The following is a 22,343-nucleotide window of genomic DNA, read 5'->3' as shown; positions in this document are numbered from 1 at the left end:
TTTTGTGTCCTCTTTTATTTCACTGAGCAGTGGTTTGTAGTTCTCCTTGAAGAGGTCCTTTACATCCCTTGTAAGTTGGATTCCTAGGTATTTTATTCTCTTTGAAGCTATTGTGAATGGGAGTTCATTCGTGATTTGGCTCTCTGTCTGTTACTGGTATATAAGAATGCTTGTGATTTTTGCCCATTGATTTTGTATCCTGAGACTTTACTGAAGTTGTTTATTAGCTTAAAGAGATTTTGGGCTACGATGATGGGGTTTTCTAAATATACAATCATGTCATCTGCAAACAGGGACAATTTGACTTCTTCTTTTCCTAACTGAATACCCTTGATTTCTCTTTCTCTTGCCTCTTTCTGGCCCTAGCCAGAACTTCCAACACTATGTTGAATAGGAGTGGTGAGAGAGGGCATCCCTGTCTTGTGCCAGTTTTCAAAGGGAATTTTTCCAGTTTTGCCCATTCAGAATGATGTCAGCTGTGGGTTTGTCATAAATAGCTCTTATTATTTTGAGATATGTTCCATCAATACCGAATTTATTAAGTTTTTAGCATGAAGAGCTGTTGAATTTTGTCAAAGGCCTTTTCTGCATCTATTGAGATAATCATGTGGTTCTTGTCTTTGGTTCTGTTTATATGCAGGATTACGTTTATTGGTTTACATATGTTGAACCATCCTTGCTCCCAGGGATGAAGCCCACTTGATTAGGAGATATACCTAATGTAAATGACGAGTTAATGGGTGCAGCACACCAACATGGCACATGTATACATATGTAACAAACCTGCACGTTGTGCATATGTACCCTAGAACTTAAAGTATAATTAAAAAAAAAAAAAAAGGAATGACATCATTCTTTATACGGGACTATTTTAATCCTTGCTTACTTTTTGTCCTTTTACGTGTATTGATATTGAAAGTCTGCCTGCCTGTTTTCAGTGCTAAAATATTTATGAAATTGCTTTCAATGACATGATCAGACTTTACATATTCCATAGTCAAATTAAGGTTGACATTAAAACTGAGAAGCTTTGGAGAAACAATTATAGTTTTAATTAATCTTCAGTATTTCAACTGGTTTACCTGATAGCCTTATGGATTTCTAAAGACATTTTAAAAACATATCTGTTTCTCTATGAGTAAGTGGCATATATCTGTGAATTGCTACCTGGAATTACAGATAAGATTCATGTCAGATGTGACTAAAGTTTTATCTCTTAAGTTTGATTAACTGATTTTGGAGGGGATTTTTGGATTGCTATTTAAAACAGTTATGAAGCTAGGTTCAGCCAATATAAGAACTAGTTCTGGAATCAATTAATGATGTCTGTCATAGGCATGGGGTCAAATAATAATACTTCTGGATTGTGTCAATAAATACAAGCATAGTGAACCAGCCCTGGGGTCTACAACCTCTGACAGTGCTCACCATATGCCTATTAGATATGAAATTTTGTTCCCTTCTATGTCAAAAGAGTTTTTAGAAATTACCTCTACACCTAATCCTTATATTTTTTTTTTTACCCACAGGCTTTTGAAGATATATATATTGATCAGAGAAAGACAATTAAAATTTTATTAGAATATGCTGACATGATCTTCACTTACATCTTCATTCTGGAAATGCTTCTAAAATGGATGGCATATGGTTTTAAAGCCTATTTCTCTAATGGCTGGTACAGGCTGGACTTCGTGGTTGTTATTGTATGTATTTCAAAGAAAATTTAAAAGACTATTTGATTTACTTTTTCTTCCTCAGTCTTACTCTTTCACTTCCTGTCAGTTTATTATATCTTTCCTTTCCCTCTCCATCTACATTATTGGTATACGACACCTTTCTTAGTTTATAATATTTAACATCTATCATTTTCTTCTCATTCCAAAATTTTAAAAGCTCAGCACTTTATTCCTGGATTATTATAATAATCACCTTGAATTTACTGCTAACCATGTAAGTTTGTTACATAATATCTTGATGATATCAGCACCCTAAAGTCTTTCTTTTGTTGTCTTAACTCTTAAATCATATATCACAATTAGACTACTTATGATGTTCACAAGTGTGGGGCTGATCCAAGCTCCCCAAATTTCTCACTTAGATCTCTACAATAGATTCCAAAGTGGTGTCCTTGCTTCTGCCCTGCACACCTTCATTCTGTTTTCCACATAGCAACCAGAGTAACTGTGGTGAAATGGAAGTCAGCTCATGTCACTTCTCTCGAAACCTTATGATAAACACCCATCTCATTCAGGGTAAAATCAACAATCTTTGCAATCAATGCTCTACAAGTATCTGTGTAATCCAAACATATTCCCTGTTATGCTCCCTTTCCCCTGTCCAAGTCTATTTACTGATCCACCAGCACCAACTTTCATGGAGCACTTCAAATATGCCAAGATTATTTTCTTCTTAGTGCCTGTGTACTTATTTTTCCTCCAACTGGAACCTTGGCTGGCATTGATGCCTTAGCCAAAATGAAACCTTTGAAGGTCTTTCCTTACAACACTATTTAAACTGCAACCACTCCAATGCTCCCTTTCTCTTTGTCTGCTTCCTTCATCTCCATACCCCTTATTAATATTGTATCATTTGTTCATTTATTTTGTTTATTGTCTGTTTTCTCCCACTAACATATAAGTTCCATTAGGGTACAATTTTTTCTTAGTTTTCTTCCCTCCTTTAAGTCCTGTGCCTAGAACAATTTCTGTCATATTAGAAGGTTCTCCGTGTTTTTGTTGAATGAATGAATGGCTCTCTATTCTATAAATAATGATAGAAGCTCCTCAACCTACAATTAATGATTTAAAATAGCTGATCTCTCTTTCCTAAGTTTGCTCTTTCAAATTAGCCTTTTGCTCTAGCCAAACCATACTATGCCTGCGACCCACCTTCTTGTTTCCTAGTCATTGTTCTGTGTCCAGATTCCTTCATGCTTATGAAAATAATACCCAAAGTTCAAAGCCTACTTCAAGGCTGTCTCTTTAGTAAAGGGTAAAAACAAGAAAATTTTCATAATGTTGACTTGAAAATATAGAAATATCTTAAAATATAATAAAAGTTAATCTTAGCTTTACCACCTTAGTCAGTATTTATGAACATTTATTAACCTTGACTATATTTACTTTTAAAATTTACCTTTGTATCTGATTATACTTTTTGTAATGTGTGTACTTTTGACTTAACAATATTTGTATCTTCTTTGATGCTTATCCTCTGAAAGCCTATCTTGTATATTTTCTTAACCATATTTGTATATGAATGCATTTGTAAATATATTTCTTATTTTGTTTTAATGAATATCTGCATACGATTACTGTCTTACAAGTAATTATGAAACTGATTCTTAATCTAATTTCAAACTAAAAACAGATGTCACTATAAATCGTTGATCATAGAGTATAAAATATATAACTTTTATTTATCTCACTAAAATACATTCCTTATTACCAAAAAATAATGTAGTTTTATCTTTTAAAGTGATTTTAACACTAAATGATTTTCTTATAACTTTCTGTAAGTGATTATTAATGTATTTTGAAATATATGTAAAAATAATTCACAAATTTACTGGTAAGTTTTTGCTGTATACATCTGTTGTAATAAATGCAAAGTTTATTTTATTTTACATGTTATATTGATTAATATGGAATCCTATTCACTTTTTTTAAAAAAAATATATAGGTGTTTTGTCTTAGCTTAATAGGCAAAACTCGGGAAGAACTAAAACCACTTATTTCCATGAAATTCCTTCGGCCCCTCAGAGTTCTATCTCAATTTGAAAGAATGAAGGTAAGAGATAAGTTTCTAAGCTATATCTACAGATTTTTATTTGTAATTACTAAATTTGCACAAATTGGGAAGCTTTGTTTTCTTCTAATTTGTACCTTTAACAGTATTAATACAACCAAAATCTTACATTTCATTGCTTAGAAACAGAGAGGAATAGGTACGTTTATTAAGATTCTATGTTCTTATTCCTCATAAAGTATAAAAACCAATATGGACAAGTAAAAGAAACTAGTATTTGAGAGAGAAAATATAGTTTTAAAGTATATTTCTACCCCATATACATATGCATATTAATGAAATTGTCTCCATTTTAAAAATACAATTGTTAGAAAATGGAACTTGGATTAGTTAACAAACTTTAAAATTATACAAACATTGTATACCCTAAGTGGTTACTCACTGAATGAAAGAAAAGTTTGAATTTTAAGATAAATTTAATTTTTTTAATGTCACAATCACAAGCGATGTCCTGTCTTCATCACTCACATGTTAAAACCTCTTCTGAACAATGTAAAGAAGATAGATTGAATATTATAAAATGGACAGTGTCTGAACAATGTAAAGAAAATAGATTGAATATTATAAAATGGCCAGTGTTCAATCTTTTGTACCTGAAATGGAAATCGCATAATGCTGGACCTAATAGAAAAAAAATGGAGTCTCTGACCACCACAAGTAGTATAAGTATGTAGCTATACAGTGACCCATTGTATATAGAAATGACAGAACACATTGAAATGTACCTTTTATTTTATTTTATAATACATTTATGTGTGTTTGCATTTTTATTTACATAGATTTTTTTATACCAGTCTGCCACTTTACTACCTCATATCACATATTCATTGCTATGGTAGAACCTAGTGAGAAAATTATTAACGTTTAACCTTTATCTCTGTAATTTATACATTATATATTACATTTAAACTGTTATTGATTAAGAAACCATAACACTTAAACTCTTTCCACTTGGTAAAAAGCGAATGTTTATTTTTCTCTCAAAATTTGAGTGATTATTATACATACAAACAGAAATATAAGTAATTAAAATATGTATTTTATTTAAAAAATAATTTCAGAAATTTTAATGATTTCACTTTTATATGATTGTATAAAGTACTTAAGTACATTAATTATATTTGTATATGTATACTTAGTCCATGATTCATGATAATATTCTTGTAATTCATACAAATGTGTCATTGACTCATAATAATAGTGCTTAGGCCTGATCTGTTTGTTAAATACATTTGATTTATTTGTGTTGGGAAATTAATATTTTGATTATGTGGTAAATACATAAAAATTCCAAATGTGACAAAATCCCAATTATACACCTCAGAAACAAAAAATCTAACATAGTAATTGTAACATATAATATCTTAAGAAACAGACTTCATTAACCATATCATGAAGATCCACAAGGTGGTGATATTCCCCAGTGCTTTTAAACCAAAATAAGGTGGAAAATAAGCTGAAAATAAGGTGGTTGAATGGTTCGATAAGATTGAAGTTAAAATGACAAAACAGCCTGGGCACGGTGGCTTACACCTGTAATCCTAGCAGTTTGGGAGACCAAGACGAACAGATCGCTTGAGCTCAGGAGTTTGAGACCAGCCCGGGTAACACAGTGAGACCCTGTCTCTACAAAAAATACAAAATAGCCAGGTGTGGTGTGTGCACCTGTAGTCCCAGCTACTTGAGATGCTGAGGTGAGATGAAGTGAGAGGATCACCTGAGCCTGGGAGGTCAAGGCTGCAGTGAGCCGACATTGCTCCACTGCACTCCAGACTGAGTGACAGAGACTGTCTCAGAAAAAAAAAAAAAAAAAAAAAAAAGACAGCCACCTTTCCAGTATAAATACTGTTCAGTGATAGGAAAACATTATAGAATATTGTAACATGTAAACTACAGAGGGCCTATTTACTCAAAATACACACACACACACACACACACACACACACACACCCCTAAGTAAGTATGTAACTAAAATAAACAAACTCTTTTTTATTTTTGAAAAACGAGATAATACCAGTTCTTTTTCCTAATAAGTTTAGACATATAGGGAGGAAAAAAAAGTAACACAATCAGCAAGTTGTCTGCCCCAATTTAGAGAAAAGCAGGAAGAGATTTGCCAGGGAAACTGACTCTTTCAGAAATTAGGCCCTGTACTATTTAATGCTGTACATTCATTAGAATGGCAATGAGACAATGGCTGTGGACAATTCAAGGCCAGGAAAACAGTAGCCAGGCTTAGAGCAAAGTCGGGTTCAGACCTGAAGCCTCATCTCAACCTCTGGAAGTTCTGTAAATTATCGCTGAAGATATATCATTGAGTATATTAGGAAGCCACATGCTTATAAAATTAATGATTTATGTATTTAATAAGTTTAAGATCTTAGGTGCTGTCTACTTTTCAAATATATGTGTCAACTATATCTACTCTTTTTATTCGCTATATGTGGATTTTCTAAAAGACATAGCATTTTTCTTTAGCAGAACCATTAATGGACCTTTCAAAATATTTAAAAGTATTAACAAAAGATCTAGTTTTAGAAATAAAAGTGTTACTGAAATCATAGTTAAAAGCCAAAATATTAATTCAACGACAGACAACTATGGAATATCAGCAAGAATATGCAGGCAAAAGGATTAGTATCTAGTAATGACTGAAGGAAGGAAAGGTTAGAATGGTAGAAAACGAATCAATGGTGCCTCAGGAAGAAAGTGAAAGAAGGTCAGGAAAGGGAAAGCAAAAGTATAAAATAAAGAGAGGCCGGGCACAGTGGTTCACGCCTGTAATCCCATCACTTTGGGAGGCCAAGGTGGGTGGATCACCTGAGGTCAGGAGTTCAAGACCAGCCTGACCAACATGGTGAAACCCTATCTCTACTAAAAACAAACAAACAAACAAACACACACACACACACACAAACAAAAAGAAGCTAAGAGAAAATAAGTAGTGGAAATAGTAAAACATATTATTATATTAGATATAGCAACTGATTTGCATTTGCCTTAGCAGCTTCAGTGGAGTAATAAGAATACAATTCTGATTTGAATTTTAAAGAGTGAGGTCAGTTGAGGAAATAATGACAGTGATTATAGATTATTGCTGGTATTCAAGTTTAGGTGGTGGATTCATCTCCCAAGCTTCCTACTCTGGAGTGATTCACCAGTGACACCAAATGGTTCAGTGATGATTGAATCTTTGTGAAGTACAGCAACCCATTTAGTTTCCTGAAGCAATCTCTTCCCATGGCTTCATTGACAGTACAATCTATTGGTCTTCTGATTCCTCTGACTACTCTTTCACATATTCTATTTCACTTAAAATATATTATATATATACATTAAGATAACCTCATACATACACATGGGTTCAATTATCTTGAATGATCATTTCTGGCACAATACAGGAAATCAATAAGCATATACACACACACACACACACACACACACATTGAGTCAGCAAAATAATTATTTTTACTAGTATTTGTACTAATCAGCTCTATTGTCATTTAATGATTTTTTAGTACAAACATTTTAAGAATATCTAGATTTGAATGTAGTTTCTTTTTTTTTTTTGGATGGAGTCTGGCTCTGTCGCCCAGGCTGGAGTTCAGTGGTGCTATCTCTGCTCACTGCAAGCTCCGCCTCCTGGGTTCAAGAGATTCTCCTGCCTCAGCCTTCCAAGTAACTGGGACTATAGGCACCCACCACCACGCCCGGCTAATTTTTTGTATTTCAAGTAGAGAAGGGGTTTCACCATGTTAGCCAGGATGGTCTCGATCTCCTGACCTGGTGATCCACCCGCTTCGGCCTCTCAAAGTGCTGGGATTACAGGCATGAGCCACCATGCCTGGCCCGATTTGATTGTATTTTCTAAATAAAAATTGAATTGCTATTTAGGTTATTCCAGTACCAGTAAGTGGGCTGTTAAATCTTTAGATAAAGCCTTTTAAGGTTTTAAAAAATATGTCATTATATCAATTAGTATTTTTCAAACTGATCAAAAACTAAAACAGTTTCAGATTTCCTATCTAAAGTTTACATTTTTTATATATGCCAGGTGGTTGTGAGAGCTTTGATCAAAACAACCTTACCTACTTTGAATGTGTTTCTTGTCTGCCTGATGATCTGGCTGATTTTTAGTATCATGGGAGTAGACTTATTTGCTGGCAGATTCTATGAATGCATTGACCCAACAAGTGGAGAAAGGTTTCCTTCATCTGAAGTCATGAATAAGAGTCAGTGTGAAAGCCTTCTGTTTAATGAATCCATGCCATGGGAAAATGCAAAAATGAACTTTGATAATGTTGGAAATGGTTTCCTTTCTCTGCTTCAAGTAGTAAGTACACTTTTGACTTTTCCTTATTAATTATATATCATCCATATTGTAGGTTGAATGCAAAGGGCAAAATGTGGGTGATTAATACATTTCGTTATAAAATATTTTAGTGATTAGTAGATAAATGTAATGGGACATACAACTATCAGGGGAACCCGCCCCCAGTATTTCAATGTAGGTTCCTTCTATTTTCCATGTCAGCTGGCTGAGAAATAAAGAAAAAGAGTACAAAGAGAGGAATTTTACAGCTGGGCCACCGGGATTGACATCACATATTGGTAGGACCATGGTGCCCACCTGAGCCTTAAAACCAGCATGTTTTTATTAAGGATTTCAAAAGGGGAGGGGGTGTACAAACAGGGAGTAGGTCACATGCTTCAAGGGGCAAAAAGTGGAACAAAGATCACATGATTCTGAGGAAACAGGACAAGGACAAAATCAGAACTCCTGATGAGGGTCTATATGTTCAGCGATGCACATATTGTCTTGATAAACATCTTAACAGAAAACAGGGTTCAAGAGCAGAGAATCTGTCTGACCAAAAATTTACCAGGATGCAGTTTCCCAATCCTAGTAAGCCTGAGGGTACTGCAGGAGACCAGGGCTTAGCTCAGTCCTTATCTCAACTGCATAGGACAGACATTCCCAGAGTGGCTGTTTATAGACCTACCCGCAGGAATGAATTCCTTTCCCAGAGTATTAATATCAATATTCCTTACTAGGAAAAGAATTTAGTGGTATCTTCCCTACTTACACATCCGTTTATAGGCTGTCTGCAAGAAGAAAAATATGGCTCTTTTTGCCCAACCCAGCAGGCAGTGAGACCTTATGGTTGTCTTCCCTTGTTCCCTAAAACTCGCTGTTATTCTGTTCTTTTTCAAGGTGCACTGATTTCATATTGTTCAAACACATATGTTTTACAATCAATTTGTACAGTTAACACAATTATCACAGTGGTCCTGAGGTACCAGTAAGATGTACATCCTCAGCTTACGAAGATAACAGGATTAAGAGATTAAAGTAAGACAGGCGTAAGAAATTATAAAAGTATTAATTTGGGAACTGATAAATGTCCATATTAAAACGAAATCTTCACAGTTTATGTTCCTCTACCATGACTCCAGCCGGTCCCTACATTCGAGGTCCCTGACTTCCTGCAACATACAACACTAGGCTAATTTAAAGAGACAGGCCAGACGCGGTGGCTCATGCCTGTAATCCCAGCACTTTGGGAGGCCGAGGTGGGCAGATCATGAGGTCAAGAGATCAAGACCATCCTAGCCAACATGGTGAAACCCCATCTCTGCTAAAAATACAAAACTTAGCTGGTGTGGTGGCGCACGCCTGTGGTCCCAGCTACTTGGGAGGCTGAGGCAGGAGAATCGCTTGAACCTGGCAGGTGGAGGTTGCAGTGAGCCAAGATCATGCCACTGCACTCCAACCTGGTGACAAAGTAAGACACTCTCTCAAAAAAAAAAAAAAAAAAAGGAGACAAAAGTTAAATACGGTCCCTGCCCCATTGGATGAAGGAAGTGGAGATGCAAGTAAATTTAACAGAGGAAATACAGATACTGGCCCACACTATTTTTACCACCACTGATCAGGTTATAGGGTAGTGTATTAGTCAGGGTTTCCCTAGAGGGATAGAACTAATAGGATATATATATCTTATTATATATATATATAATACATATCCTATTATATATTGTCCATAAATACTATATAAATATCCCCATAATAATTATTTATCCCGGCATTTATCTATTATATTTATCCATATAAATAAATATATATTCTATATATACTTTTGTGTGTGTGTGAATATATATATAATATATATATGATTCCCATTAGTTCTGTTCCTCTTAGGGAACCCTGACTATACATTAGCGCCATAACTTGATCAGTGGGGTAAAAATAGTTTTGGCCAGTTCTGTATTTCCCTCTGTTAATTTAACTTGCTTCTCCACTTCCCTTCATATATATATATATATATATAGCTAATAATATAGTATAATGACCCTATAATATATATGTATATATGTATATACTAGGATATAATATGTGAATATATATATACACACACACATATATATATAAAAAGGGGAGTTTATTAAGTATTAACTTAACATGATCAATGATCACAGGGTCCCACAACAGGCTGTTTGCAAGCTTGAGGAGCAAGGAGAGCCAGTCCGAGTCTCAAAACTGAAGAATTTGGAGTCCAAGTTTGAGGGCAGGAAGCATCCAGCGTGGGAGAAAAATATAGGCTGGGAGTCTAGGCCAGTCTCGTCTTTTCACATTTTCCTGCCTGCTTTATATTTGCTGGCAGCTGATTAGATTGTTTCCACTAGATTAAGGGTGGGTCTGCCTTTCCTAGCCCACTGACTCATATGTTAATCTCCTTTGGCAACACCCTCACAGACATGCCCAGGATCAATACTTTGCATCCTTCAATCCAATCAAGTTGACAGTCAGTATTAACCATCACAGGTAATAATTATTTGGTCCAATCCAAGTCGCTACTTTTTATCTCTTTAGCATTTTGAGGAACTGCTACTCAGTGACTCAGTATCTAGCAGATGTGAAGAGTTGAACAATTCCTCTTATGTCTCTCACAGAAAAGAAAATGTATAGCAGCTACAAGCCACCGTGACACATGGCCGCATGTATTTATTTACCATTTATATATTTGTTTCCCTATTTATCTTTTTCTAGTCATACTATCTTAAAATATTTTGTTACTAACTACAAATAAACTAAGTACTTGAAATAGCTGTTAACAGACAATATAGTAATGAAAATGTTGAGAATCCCAATTACACAGTATATGGAAGTGTGGCAAACCTATGTCAAATGTTTCAGTGCACTAATAACAGATTGAGATTTTACTTTTTATTTGCCAGGAAGCATAAATTTTAAATGCATGTCATTTTTACAGGCAACATTTAATGGATGGATCACTCTTATGAATTCAGCAATTGATTCTGTTGCTGTAAGTATAATATCATTTTAAAGTCATTGTTAGGATACAAGCAAAGTCATTTTTGCAATTTGAGCACAGGACACCAGTAATAATGAATAGAAATTAAACGCTTTTCAGATTGGATATTTCATTGGCAGTGAAATTCTTCCAGAGTTATTATATACAATGATTGAGGTCCCATAGGCTCATTTGAAAGGTTACCAGATTTTGCAACAATGGTTAAATGAATGAAATGAACTTTAACATTCATACAAAGCAATGATATCCTTTTGCCAAAGAGCAAAAAGAAAACAGTTTCTTAGGTAGCATTGTTGGGTTTTCTTGTCATAAATTGTTTTATAAAACTTGTTTTAAAAAGCCGGTATCAATAATTTGCTTATTTTAAACTTCTAGGTAAATATACAGCCTCATTTTGAAGTCAACATCTACATGTATTGTTACTTTATCAACTTTATTGTATTTGGAGTATTTCTCCCTCTGAGTATGCTGATTAGTGTTATTATTGATAATTTCAACAAGCATAAAATAAAGATAAGTATAAATATTGTTTGTTTATCCAATGTCTGAGGAAATCAGGCATATGCATAAATATATAAATGCCCTGCTTCAAATAATTGGCTTTGGATTCAGCTTAATGTCATTTTTATTTGACATGTATCTTAAAAAATCATGATTAATGTTCCTGCACTTTGATGAACATTGCCAAAATGTTCATCTTTACATTGACTTTTAAATCCAAAATATGTACTACACAGTCAAGTTTGAAAGTTAAAATTATAAGTGTCTGTGCAAAATTACAAGTGTTTTGAAAATAATGATGTACTGAAAAATAAATACTGTAAGTAAAATTTTCTATCTTAACAAATATGTGAAGAGTTCCAGAAAAAAAGCACTCTTTTACTCACTGTTATATTTAAAGCCTTCACAGTCAGCCAGCATGGACATCTTTCTAAGTCAGAGTAGTTCTTTCTGCTAGAAGTAGAGTCATAAATCCTAATTGGGTGGCCTAAGTAGGAGTGCTTGAACCCGAAAAGACAGAGTTCAGAGATGGAATTGAGTAACTACTGTTTCATGCCATTTCTAAAAAGCGACTTCCTTCAGGGCCTCCACAAATGCAAATGACTGAAAAGACATGTAAGTGAAGTTGTTTTACACAGGCACCTAATCTCTTTTGGGAAGCCTTCCAAAAAAGTCACAGGAAAGAATAGTTTAATTTTGAAATTTTATCTTCAGCCATGTAATCAAACTTTAGCCATGTGTAAAATCTGATACAGTAGACCCTCCTTATCCAAGGGGACTTTGTTCCAAGACCTCCAGTGGATGTCTGAAACTGCAGGGTAGTACCTAACCTGATTGCTGTAAATCAAAACATGTTTCTGTTCACGTTAAGATGGCTTTTCCATGACTAAGGCTTATCATGCACTGTGGCCATTTGCAATTTAAAGTATAACAGCAAATCAAGCATACATTTATTTTTCATTCTTCACAATTTCATGGATAGAAGATTCATTCATACCATAGATTTGGCAGCCTCAGCATATATATATATTTTTTCTTTCCTTAAGTCAAGCACTTTCACCTTTTCTCTTAAAGGAAGCACTTTGCAGCTTCCTTTTGGCATATTCGAATGCCAGCATCACTTCTCTTCCATTTTGGGGGTTATTATTAATTAAAATAAGGATTATTTGAACATAATCGCTGCGATAACAGAGATAGCTGCAAAGTGACTAATGTGTGGGTGGCATAGACTGAGTGGATATGCTGGACAAAGGGATGATTCACATTCCAATTTCCACAGAGCAGGATGGCACAAGATTTCATCACACAACTCAGACCCACATGAAATTTAAAATGTATTAACTATTTATTTTTAGGATTTTTCATGCAATAATTTCCAACTGTGGTTGACCATGGCTAACTGACGCTGTGGAAAGTGAGACTTCAGATAAGGGGGGACTACTGTGTATCACTCTTGAGTCTCCACCAATGAAATAGGAGTAGACAGCTGAGTGATCAAATGTGATTTTGATTGGATGCTTCAGCTTTCTACGAATATCAACCCTGTAGGATAACATACTAAGATTTGCTTCTAGGCTTCCAATTGGAGTTTCCCATCAATTTAATCGAGCAGGTCCTGATTTAGAGCAGTAACAATTCCTAATTCCTAGGACATGACATTATTCACTTCACATATATTACATAAGATACTGAAATTAGCACTATAAACACAAAAATTAATAAGCCCTCAAACATGCTATGAAGAAGCAAGCACAAGGTACTTTTGGAATAATAGTAAAAAAAAAATCTTCTGATAGTATTTGAAAAATAAAGCAATATACAGTCATATAAAAATGATCACATATGATCATTTCTGTTTATTTCTGCTTATTAAAAGATACAAACCAACTTTTCCTTTAGCTGTTGAACTCAACCTTTCTTAGTAAATATTTCCAGATATCCCCTGCTGTTTCTCCTTTGCCCTCTTCTACAACCCTATGTGAAAATAGAGTTGACGCTTCCCTAACAGAGTGCACTTAGAGATTACTGAATTTCTGTCACTATCGGCGTGTATTCTGTATGTGCTTTTATGGATTTTGGGCAGAAAGTCAGACATGTTCAAACATGATTTCATTCACTGCAGTTAAGTCTTTTTTTAGAAGAGTAAATCAATAATTGCCAAGTCTTTAAAATGCATACTAATATAAGGAAAAATTTGGATTAAGTGTGATTTTAATATATTTTTCTTACCTTTCTTTACCTGGGAGGCTCAAATATCTTTATCACGGTTAAACAGAGAAAACAGTACTGCAGGCTGAAGCAGTTAATGTATGAGGACTCTCAAAGACCAGTACCTCGCCCACGAGTAAGAAAATGTCTAGATTTTTTGAAACTTCAATGGAGGTGTTTTTTATATATTATTTTAAAAGCCTTAACAAATGCTTTTGACAAAATTTTTGTGTCCCTTAGCAAAGCTTTTCATGGTCATTTTGTTTGTTTGTTTGTTTTTACTATATGTTATAGTTTGGCAAAATTTGGGTTCACACTCTCATTTATTTCGGGAAGAAAGTTGTAGAGTATAAAGACCATATATATGTGTATGTATCCTATTAATGGGACTATTACACCTGTTTTTTTACCCACAGAACAAACTCCAAGGATTCATTTTTGACTTGGTAACAAGCCAAGTTTTTAATGTCATTGTTATGGTTCTTATATGTTTCCAAGCAATAGCCATGATGATAGACACTGAAGGTCAGAGTCTAGAAATGTACATTGCTCTCTACTGGATTAACTCAATTTTTGTTATGCTGTATACTATGGAATGTATACTGAAGCTCATCGCTCTCCGTTGTTTTTATTTCACCATTGTGTGGAACATTTTTGATTTTATGGTGGTTATTTTCTCCATCACAGGTGAGATTTTCTTTTGTCAAATTTTTATTCATAATAATATTAATTCAAGCAAGCTCTTACACTAAATATCTCATGAAATATAGTCTCCTAATAAGCAAAACAGATAGGGATCTTTTTTTATTTTCAACAGGAATGCTTCACATTTGTATTCATACATGTACCACCCATGCCTGATAGAGATAAGATGTTCAAAAATATTTCTTGGACTAATAACATAGACTTTGCATCACAAGCCACCAGGTGAATGTTTAGTCACCCCTTCATTCTGTAATATACATTAATTTTCTAGATGACACTAGAAAGATCTTTATGCCTTAGAATGATGCAACCTTTCAAGTCTGTTATTATTTCCTTCCCTCTAATCTCTAAAACTATTTATAACTTATACAATACTAGAGTTTCAGGCTTTAATAAATTTGTTGCTTGTTTTCTTTTACTTTGGCGATCTCTCTCTTATTTAATAAATATACTTGATAATTCTCTTTGTGAATAAAAGCTGTATTATATACAAAAAATTCAGTAGTAAACAAGATAGGTGTAATTTCTGTGTACACATAGCTTAAACAGTCTATTAAAGGATATAGATAATTAAACAGTACATTTTAATATGTGCTATTAAGGTTATGGTAGGGAAGGCACAGGGTGCTGCAGCAGCACAGCAGAAGGAGGTCACCTAATCAGTGAGTAGAGGTCAGAGAAAACTTTATGGAAGACGTGAAATCTAATTAGAGACTTTTCAGATAATGAGATAGCCAAGCAAAGAATTTAGTGTCAAAGAGTTTCGGGCAGAGAGATGTTTGTCTGCTTCCCCATAACACACATATTACGATGTAAGTTCCATGAGAGTAGGAACAATATTTAAGTTTACTGCATCAAGCACTATTCTATGTATTTTGTAGTAGAAAATGTAGATAAACTGTTTGCTCAGATGTGCTTCCAAATATTCACTCATTCAGTTGATAGTGGAAACAATGCACCTAACTACTGAAAAAAACCGTAAGTTTCAGAAAAGAAGAAACTATCAGAAAAACTGATAGAAAAGTACGTGAAGACAGGAGGGAGCTGATAGGAAGAAGGCTGAGGAAGGATGGAATTAGAGTCCTGTAAGACTGAAGGGGACTTCATCAGAGAACTGGAAGGAAAAGCAATTGCAGTCAGAGAGAAAGCAGTTTGAATTTGAAGTTTCAGAAGGCAAGGTATCCTGGGTCCAGAATGTGATTATAAATGTGGATTTGTAAAATGATGGAGAAGAATATAATAACTTGAGAAGACCAAAGACAGAAAGTAGCTTTTAAATGGATTGTTGATGGTAGATGCTAAGGTGAAATGAGAGAGATTGAGTCAATTATTGAAGTATTCAATGAATATGAATGAAGAATGAGTAGACTATAGAGCCAAGGAATGGTAGGAAATGATATACCTGAAAGGCATGATCCACAGTGTCAAAAATCTCTTTCTTTATAAAGATAATAGGAAGGAAAAGTGACCAGAAATCACATTGAAAAGAAAGAAAGATACATATTTTTTCTTTCTAATCTGAGGAAAGTGGAGTGGGGAAGAATGAGCTCCCTGTATTTGAGAGGGTTGCAAGGGAAATAGAGGCTTCAAGATAGAGCCAGATTTAGCCATCATCCTCTGTAAACTAAAACAGGAACAGAAATCCAAACACTACATATTCTTACTTATAAGTGGGAGTTGAACAATGGGAACACATGGACAGTGAGAGGGGAACACACACCAGGGCCTGTTGGAGGGTGGGGCGTGAAGGGAAGGAATTTAGAGGACTTGTCCATAGGTGCAGCAAACCACCATGGCACATGTATCCCTATGTAACAAACCTACATGTTCTGCACATGTATCCTGGCGTTTCTTTTTAGAAGAAATAAAGGAAAACAAAAATTAAAAAAAGAACCTTCCCCGCCCCCCCAAAAAAAGAGATTGGGTTAAAAAATTAGTGATGAGAATGCAGAGGAATTTATTCACAATTTAGTGATACTTCCATCATAATGAAAGAATTTGGAAGGTTGAAGGGAAATGAGAATTTGGGTCAGAGTAGAAGATTCACTAACGCACTATAGAGATAGGGTATTGATAGAATAGAACATCAGCGAGAAATGTTATCTTAGGCAGAGACCAAGTTTAACAGAAATGTGAGACGTGATTCCTCCGGATTCAACAAACCTACCATATCATTTAGAAGTCTCTTGGGATTCTTCCTTCCACTACCTTCTCAACTCGAAATAAACAACATTCTCTCTAATACTTCCAGAGAACATGTCTTTAATGTAATTATAATTTTAACTTGTTTGATAGTTCTTATGTTAATCACTGCCATACTTCCCTCATCTAACTACCACAGCTACAAAAAAGTTCTAAAAAAAAAGACTTATTTATTCAACTCATATTTAAAGTTCCTGGAGCCCCAGTACTATTTATGAAATAAAGAAATTAAATTACAATCTATGAATCATGGAATGCCAGACATTTCTGTAATTGTATTTACCAATTAGGTCTTTCTGTCTTATAATTATTTTAAATGTCTATCACTAGTTTCTAAATTATAAGGTTCCCGAAGACAGAAATCATGTCATTCATCTTTGCATATTGATGTGATATATTTATTGGGCATTCAATAAAGGTTACATGGAACTAAATTTCTTGATCCAATAGCAATAAAAAATTATGACTATTGTCCTACATTACAGAATCAGGTCATCTGTAATTCCACAACTACTTGAGCTATACTACTCTTAGATTATGTTACAGAAAAATAATCTTCCAAATTTAGCTAGATACCCTAAGCATTGATACAGTTGGTGTTTGGCTGACCCAAACTTTCAACATACTAACTGTTAAATGAGAATGATTAGTAAAATAGAAGGGATCAATAAAGGATTAATAAAATATAGGGAAAAACGATTAAGTGTAAAATAATTTATAGTCCTCAAAATACAATTGTGTTTGAATAATTGTATAGCCTGCTTTATCTTTTCCCACCCCCAGGACTATGTTTGCCTATGACAGTAGGATCCTACCTTGTGTCTCCTTCATTTGTGCAACTGATACTTCTCTCACGGATCATTCACATGCTGCGTCTTGGAAAAGGACCAAAGGTGTTTCATAATCTGATGCTTCCTTTGATGTTGTCCCTCCCAGCATTATTGAACATCATTCTTCTCATCTTCCTGGTCATGTTCATCTATGCCATATTTGGAATGTACAATTTTGCCTATGTTAAAAAAGAAGCTGGAATTAATGATGTGTCTAATTTTGAAACCTTTGGCAGCAGTATGCTCTGTCTTTTTCAAGTTGCAATATTTGCTGGTTGGGATGGGATGCTTGATGCAATTTTCAGCAGTAAATGGTCTGACTGTGATCCTGATAAAATTAACCCTGGGACTCAAGTCAGAGGAGATTGTGGGAACCCCTCTGTTGGGATTTTTTATTTTGTCAGTTATATCCTCATATCATGGCTGATCATTGTAAATATGTATATTGTTGTTGTCATGGAGTTTTAAATATTGCTTCTAAGAAGAAAACAAGACCTTGAGTGAAGATGATTTTAGGAAATTCTTTCAGGTGTGGAAAAGGTTTGATCCTGATAGGACCCAGTACATAGACTCTACCAAGCTTTCAGATTTTGCAGCTGCTCTTGATCCTCCTCTTTTCATGGCAAAACCAAACAAGGGCCAGCTCATTGCTTTGGACCTCCCCATGGCTGTTGGGGATAGAATTCATTGCCTCGATATCCTACTTGCTTTTACAAAGAGAGTTATGGGTCAAGATGTGAGGATGGAGAAACTTCTTTCAGAAATAGAATCAGGGTTTTTGTTAGCCAACCCTTTTAAGATCACATGTGAGCCAATTACGACTACTTTGAAACGAAAACAAGAGGCAGTTTCAGCAACCATCATTCAACGTGCTTATAAAAATTACCGCTTGAGGCGAAATGACAAAAATACATCACACATTCATATAATAGATGATGACAGAGATGTTCACGCTACTAAAGAAGGTGCCTATTTTGACAAAGCTAAGGAAAAGTCACCTATTCAAAGCCAGATCTAATCCCACTTACCACCTCTGCATATTTCTTCACATATCTGAAAAATGTTGAAAGCCTAAGCCAGGAATAAAAGATCAGAAAAAGTAGAGATAATAATCAATTCTTTATAACCCATGGTAATTAAGCTTATATTCACAAGACTTCATGCCAATTCACTTTTTAGCATTATATCTAACAAATCCAGAGAACCCTTAATATTGCTGCAGTGAGTTTAAAGCGGGTTAAAGTGGCCATTTGACAATCTCATGTTTGTTTTCTCTATATGGCTTATATGATGTGTGCCTTCTAGGGAATAAAGGGAAGTGGTGATAGAGATCAGCAGCAGCAGCAGGGGCTTTCTTTTATATTTTATGTATAATTTAATGGGCTTCAAGTCACCACTATTAAGACTTACAAGTAAGCAAATACTTTCCTGAGGTGGGATGGTGAAATGCTACTGGCTATTAAATCATAAACTTGCCTAGACAAATGCCAATTGGAAGAAAGGAGAGAGCAGTTTTTTAGAAAGTGCCTTTGAGATCAGCCTTAGAGATTCTTGGGCTGATTAAAGTTGCATTTGAAAAAGATTGGTTGAAGCTCTATGTTTATTTTTGTATATTCTTGTTTCCTTTTCATTTTGGAACTGGGAATGAATAGGATTTCACTGTGCTCGAGCTCCTGGTTTCTCATCTCTGGCTAGTTCCACCTAAGCTCTGGCTCTCGAACAGGACAGATTCATAAAACAAGAAGCATAAAGGAGAGTTATGGCCTATTGAGGACCGCGCTGGGGGTGGTGAAGAATGAACAGACACAAGAGACAAAGACAAACAGAGAACATGGCGGCCACGCGCAGAGCCTCCGCCTCACTTTATTTATACTCCATAAACCTCACGTCAGCAGAAATAACACAATGCAAAACAAACTTTCTCTACCCAGATGTAACCTTCTGCTTAGTTCCTTGTCTCTAGGCTCTTCCTTATTTGTCTGCCTTCTTGGCGCCTACTGGAGTTCATTAAGAGTTCAACTGGAGATACTGTCCTTGAACCCTATCTATTCTTAGCATATTGTTTTCAATGGCCCCTGCAATGGCCTACATTTTTTTGCATTTTCTTCTCATTTACACCTATTTTTTAAAAAAGCGTACGTTTACTAAAATGATGTAATAGATAATATGTTAATAGACTCAAGCTTTACCTTATTATGAAATTGATGTATTTTTACCAGTTATTTCTAATGTAACATTGAATATATAAGATCTGACAAATGTGTGTTTAAATATGAATTAGAAGAGTTGAGAGCTACCATTATGTACGGGGATTCTCAGAGTGTCTTGACCCTTAACTGGGAAGTTGTGGCAACTTTAAGGTACTTTTTACTGTACGTTATAATTCTTTATAACTTAGAGAAAGATAATGGTCACTCAAACTATGAGAACTATGAATTAGGAGATAAAAGTTTAAATTTGTTGTTGTTTTATAACAGTAGTATGTACAAGTGAATTTTCCCTTATATATTTACATTTTCAAGGTTTTTAATCTTATCATGTACATCAATACTCTATACAATGTTTTATATTCAAAGAACTGTAAAATCCTAAACATTAGTTTTCACTATTGAAATCATTATTATTTTTTTTTTTTTGAGACAGAGTCTCACTGTGTCTCCCAGACTGGAGTGCAGTGGCGCGATCTCGACTCACTGCAAGTTCCAGCTCCCAGGTTCACACCATTCTCCTGCCTCAGCCTCCCGAGTAGCTGGGACTACAGGCGCCTGCCACCACGCCCAGCTAATTTTTTGTATTTTTAGTAGAGACGGGGTTTCACCGTGTTAGCCAGGATGGTCTCGATCTCCTGACCTTGTGATCCACCCCCCTTGGCCTCCCAAAGTGCTGGAATTACACGCGTGAGCCACCACGCCCGGCCTGAAATTATTTTTTAAATATAGACATAAGTAGTTGTCCTTTGACTTATTCATATAAATATAGTCGTTTGCTTAAATGTAGTTTGAGATTCTGCAAGTTATTCCGACTGTATGAAGATTGATTTCAATGAGCCTGCTAAGTCCTAAAAGATTCAGAAAGAAAATTTATATATTATTGATTTAAATGTCATCCTTTAAATATGTTGTGTAACATTCAATATAATTTATATATCAGTAATTGTATTTTATTCTGAATGCATGATCTCAAGCCTTAAATATTATAATCTTTTTTTGCCCCTCAGAAATTGAATAACCTAACCAAGATGCCTTTAGGGGATGCCCTAAATGAATGTAATTTCAGGATGTTTTTTTCCTTTCTAAGTGTTCCTTCCCTTTCTCCCCCTGCTCTCCGTTATGTTATGGGGACCAGTGAGGAACCAGTGTTGACTTGGTGAAAATGTGACAGCTGGTGCTTTAAGCTTCTCTGTTTTCTATTTCTTGGGAATCCTTTACTGTAGAAACTGCTTCAGATACTTAAACTGAATCATAACTTGCTTCTGTAGATTGCATAAAGACAACAAACTGATTTTAGTTTGAAAACTATGTCTTTTACTTGTAAACCTTGTTTGCCAGTTAGCTTCCAAAAGCTGTGTAAAGAGTTATTTTTAACAAAGTCTTAACAATATGTTACTTTTTAGATACTATAGAAAATAATAAATATAACTTGTAAACCACATTAAGCTGTGTTTGTTTTTAATTTGATAAATCATGTTGGCAACTTTGTGTAGTTTACTTTTTAAAAATAAGCTTTACATTGAAGTTTGTTAATTCAGGCTTAAAACTGGAAACAGTTGTGCTCTCTTTAGATCACATAATTTTGTAAAACAAATTTTAGTAAGCTTACCAGAGGCCCCTACACATTAACAAGATATAAAAAGATCACTCTTCTCATCAAAATTATAATGATAATTTTATTAGATATATTTTCGTATTATCAGAATTTGCTTTCTGGAAGAAAATACTGAAATTAAATTTATTGATACACTACTATTTATCAATTTCTGCATCTTCAAAAATGTTATTGTGCTTCATTAATAAATATAATACACTTGAAATTGTTTTAAAGATAATGGTAATAGCTACCATTTATTGAGCACAGTCCTATGCCCAGCCTTATCCTATGTATTTATCATGCATGAAGAAGTGATCACTCTTAGTTCATGAGTGAAAAAAGTTAGGTTTAGAAAGGTGATGAAGTTTTATTTGGCAGAGACCTTATAAGTAAAAGGCCAGGACTCTAAACCAGGTCCAGTTACAGAACCTAGTGTGTTTTCTCTCACACTCACTCTTGCTCTCTCTCTCTCTCCCTCTCCCTCTGTCCCACTTTCCCCATTTGGTGGAGGGAATTTTAAAAGTAGAGACATTCCCTGGAAAAAGGGAAGTCACAAGAGATAAAATCATAGAAGTTGAAAAATTCAACATTTTGTGAATGCCGAATACTAAAGGTAAACCCAGATCCTATTCAGATAAAGATATATCTGAGACTGAAGAGCTTACCGACTACTGGGGAGAAACATAACTATGCAGCTGGTTATAATATGTGATAATTTTTATACTATGATTGTACATTGTAATACACATATGGGCAGGAATAATGGGTTCTGTGTTGGATATCAGAGGTGAAGTGAGTAAAGTGGGCCGCTGCAGAAAAAGGAGGACTTTGTCAATTAAAGAAGCGATTTTATTAAACACAGAGGCACTTGTAAGGAGACGAGTCCACCACAGAGATGAGACCTGGGCATCCAGCTTATAGTTCTTCATCCTGGAGGATAAAGAGA

The 22,343-nt window shown here is 34.8% G+C and overlaps 1 protein-coding gene across 1 annotated transcript in view; it reads left to right on the top strand.

The window, feature by feature from the left end:
- The window catches only part of SCN7A (sodium voltage-gated channel alpha subunit 7), a 93,172-nt gene extending 73,717 nt beyond the window's left edge, over window positions 1-19,455 (top strand). Inside the window, 10 exon segments of the mRNA XM_017867494.1 lie at window positions 1,530-1,703; window positions 3,682-3,789; window positions 7,862-8,140; window positions 11,082-11,135; window positions 11,520-11,657; window positions 13,885-13,989; window positions 14,270-14,540; window positions 17,544-18,053; window positions 18,056-18,073; window positions 18,076-19,455. Of these exon segments, the coding sequence (XP_017722983.1) occupies window positions 1,530-1,703; window positions 3,682-3,789; window positions 7,862-8,140; window positions 11,082-11,135; window positions 11,520-11,657; window positions 13,885-13,989; window positions 14,270-14,540; window positions 17,544-18,053; window positions 18,056-18,073; window positions 18,076-18,608 (2,190 nt within the window). The 3' untranslated portion in view covers window positions 18,609-19,455.
- Window positions 19,456-22,343: the final 2,888 nt, after the last annotated feature.

The sequence above is a fragment of the Rhinopithecus bieti genome, unplaced genomic scaffold (assembly GCF_001698545.2).
Source record: "Rhinopithecus bieti isolate Rb0 unplaced genomic scaffold, ASM169854v2 scaffold_3854, whole genome shotgun sequence".
NCBI lineage: Eukaryota > Metazoa > Chordata > Mammalia > Primates > Cercopithecidae > Rhinopithecus > Rhinopithecus bieti.
This window is presented reverse-complemented; position numbering and strand designations above follow the sequence as displayed.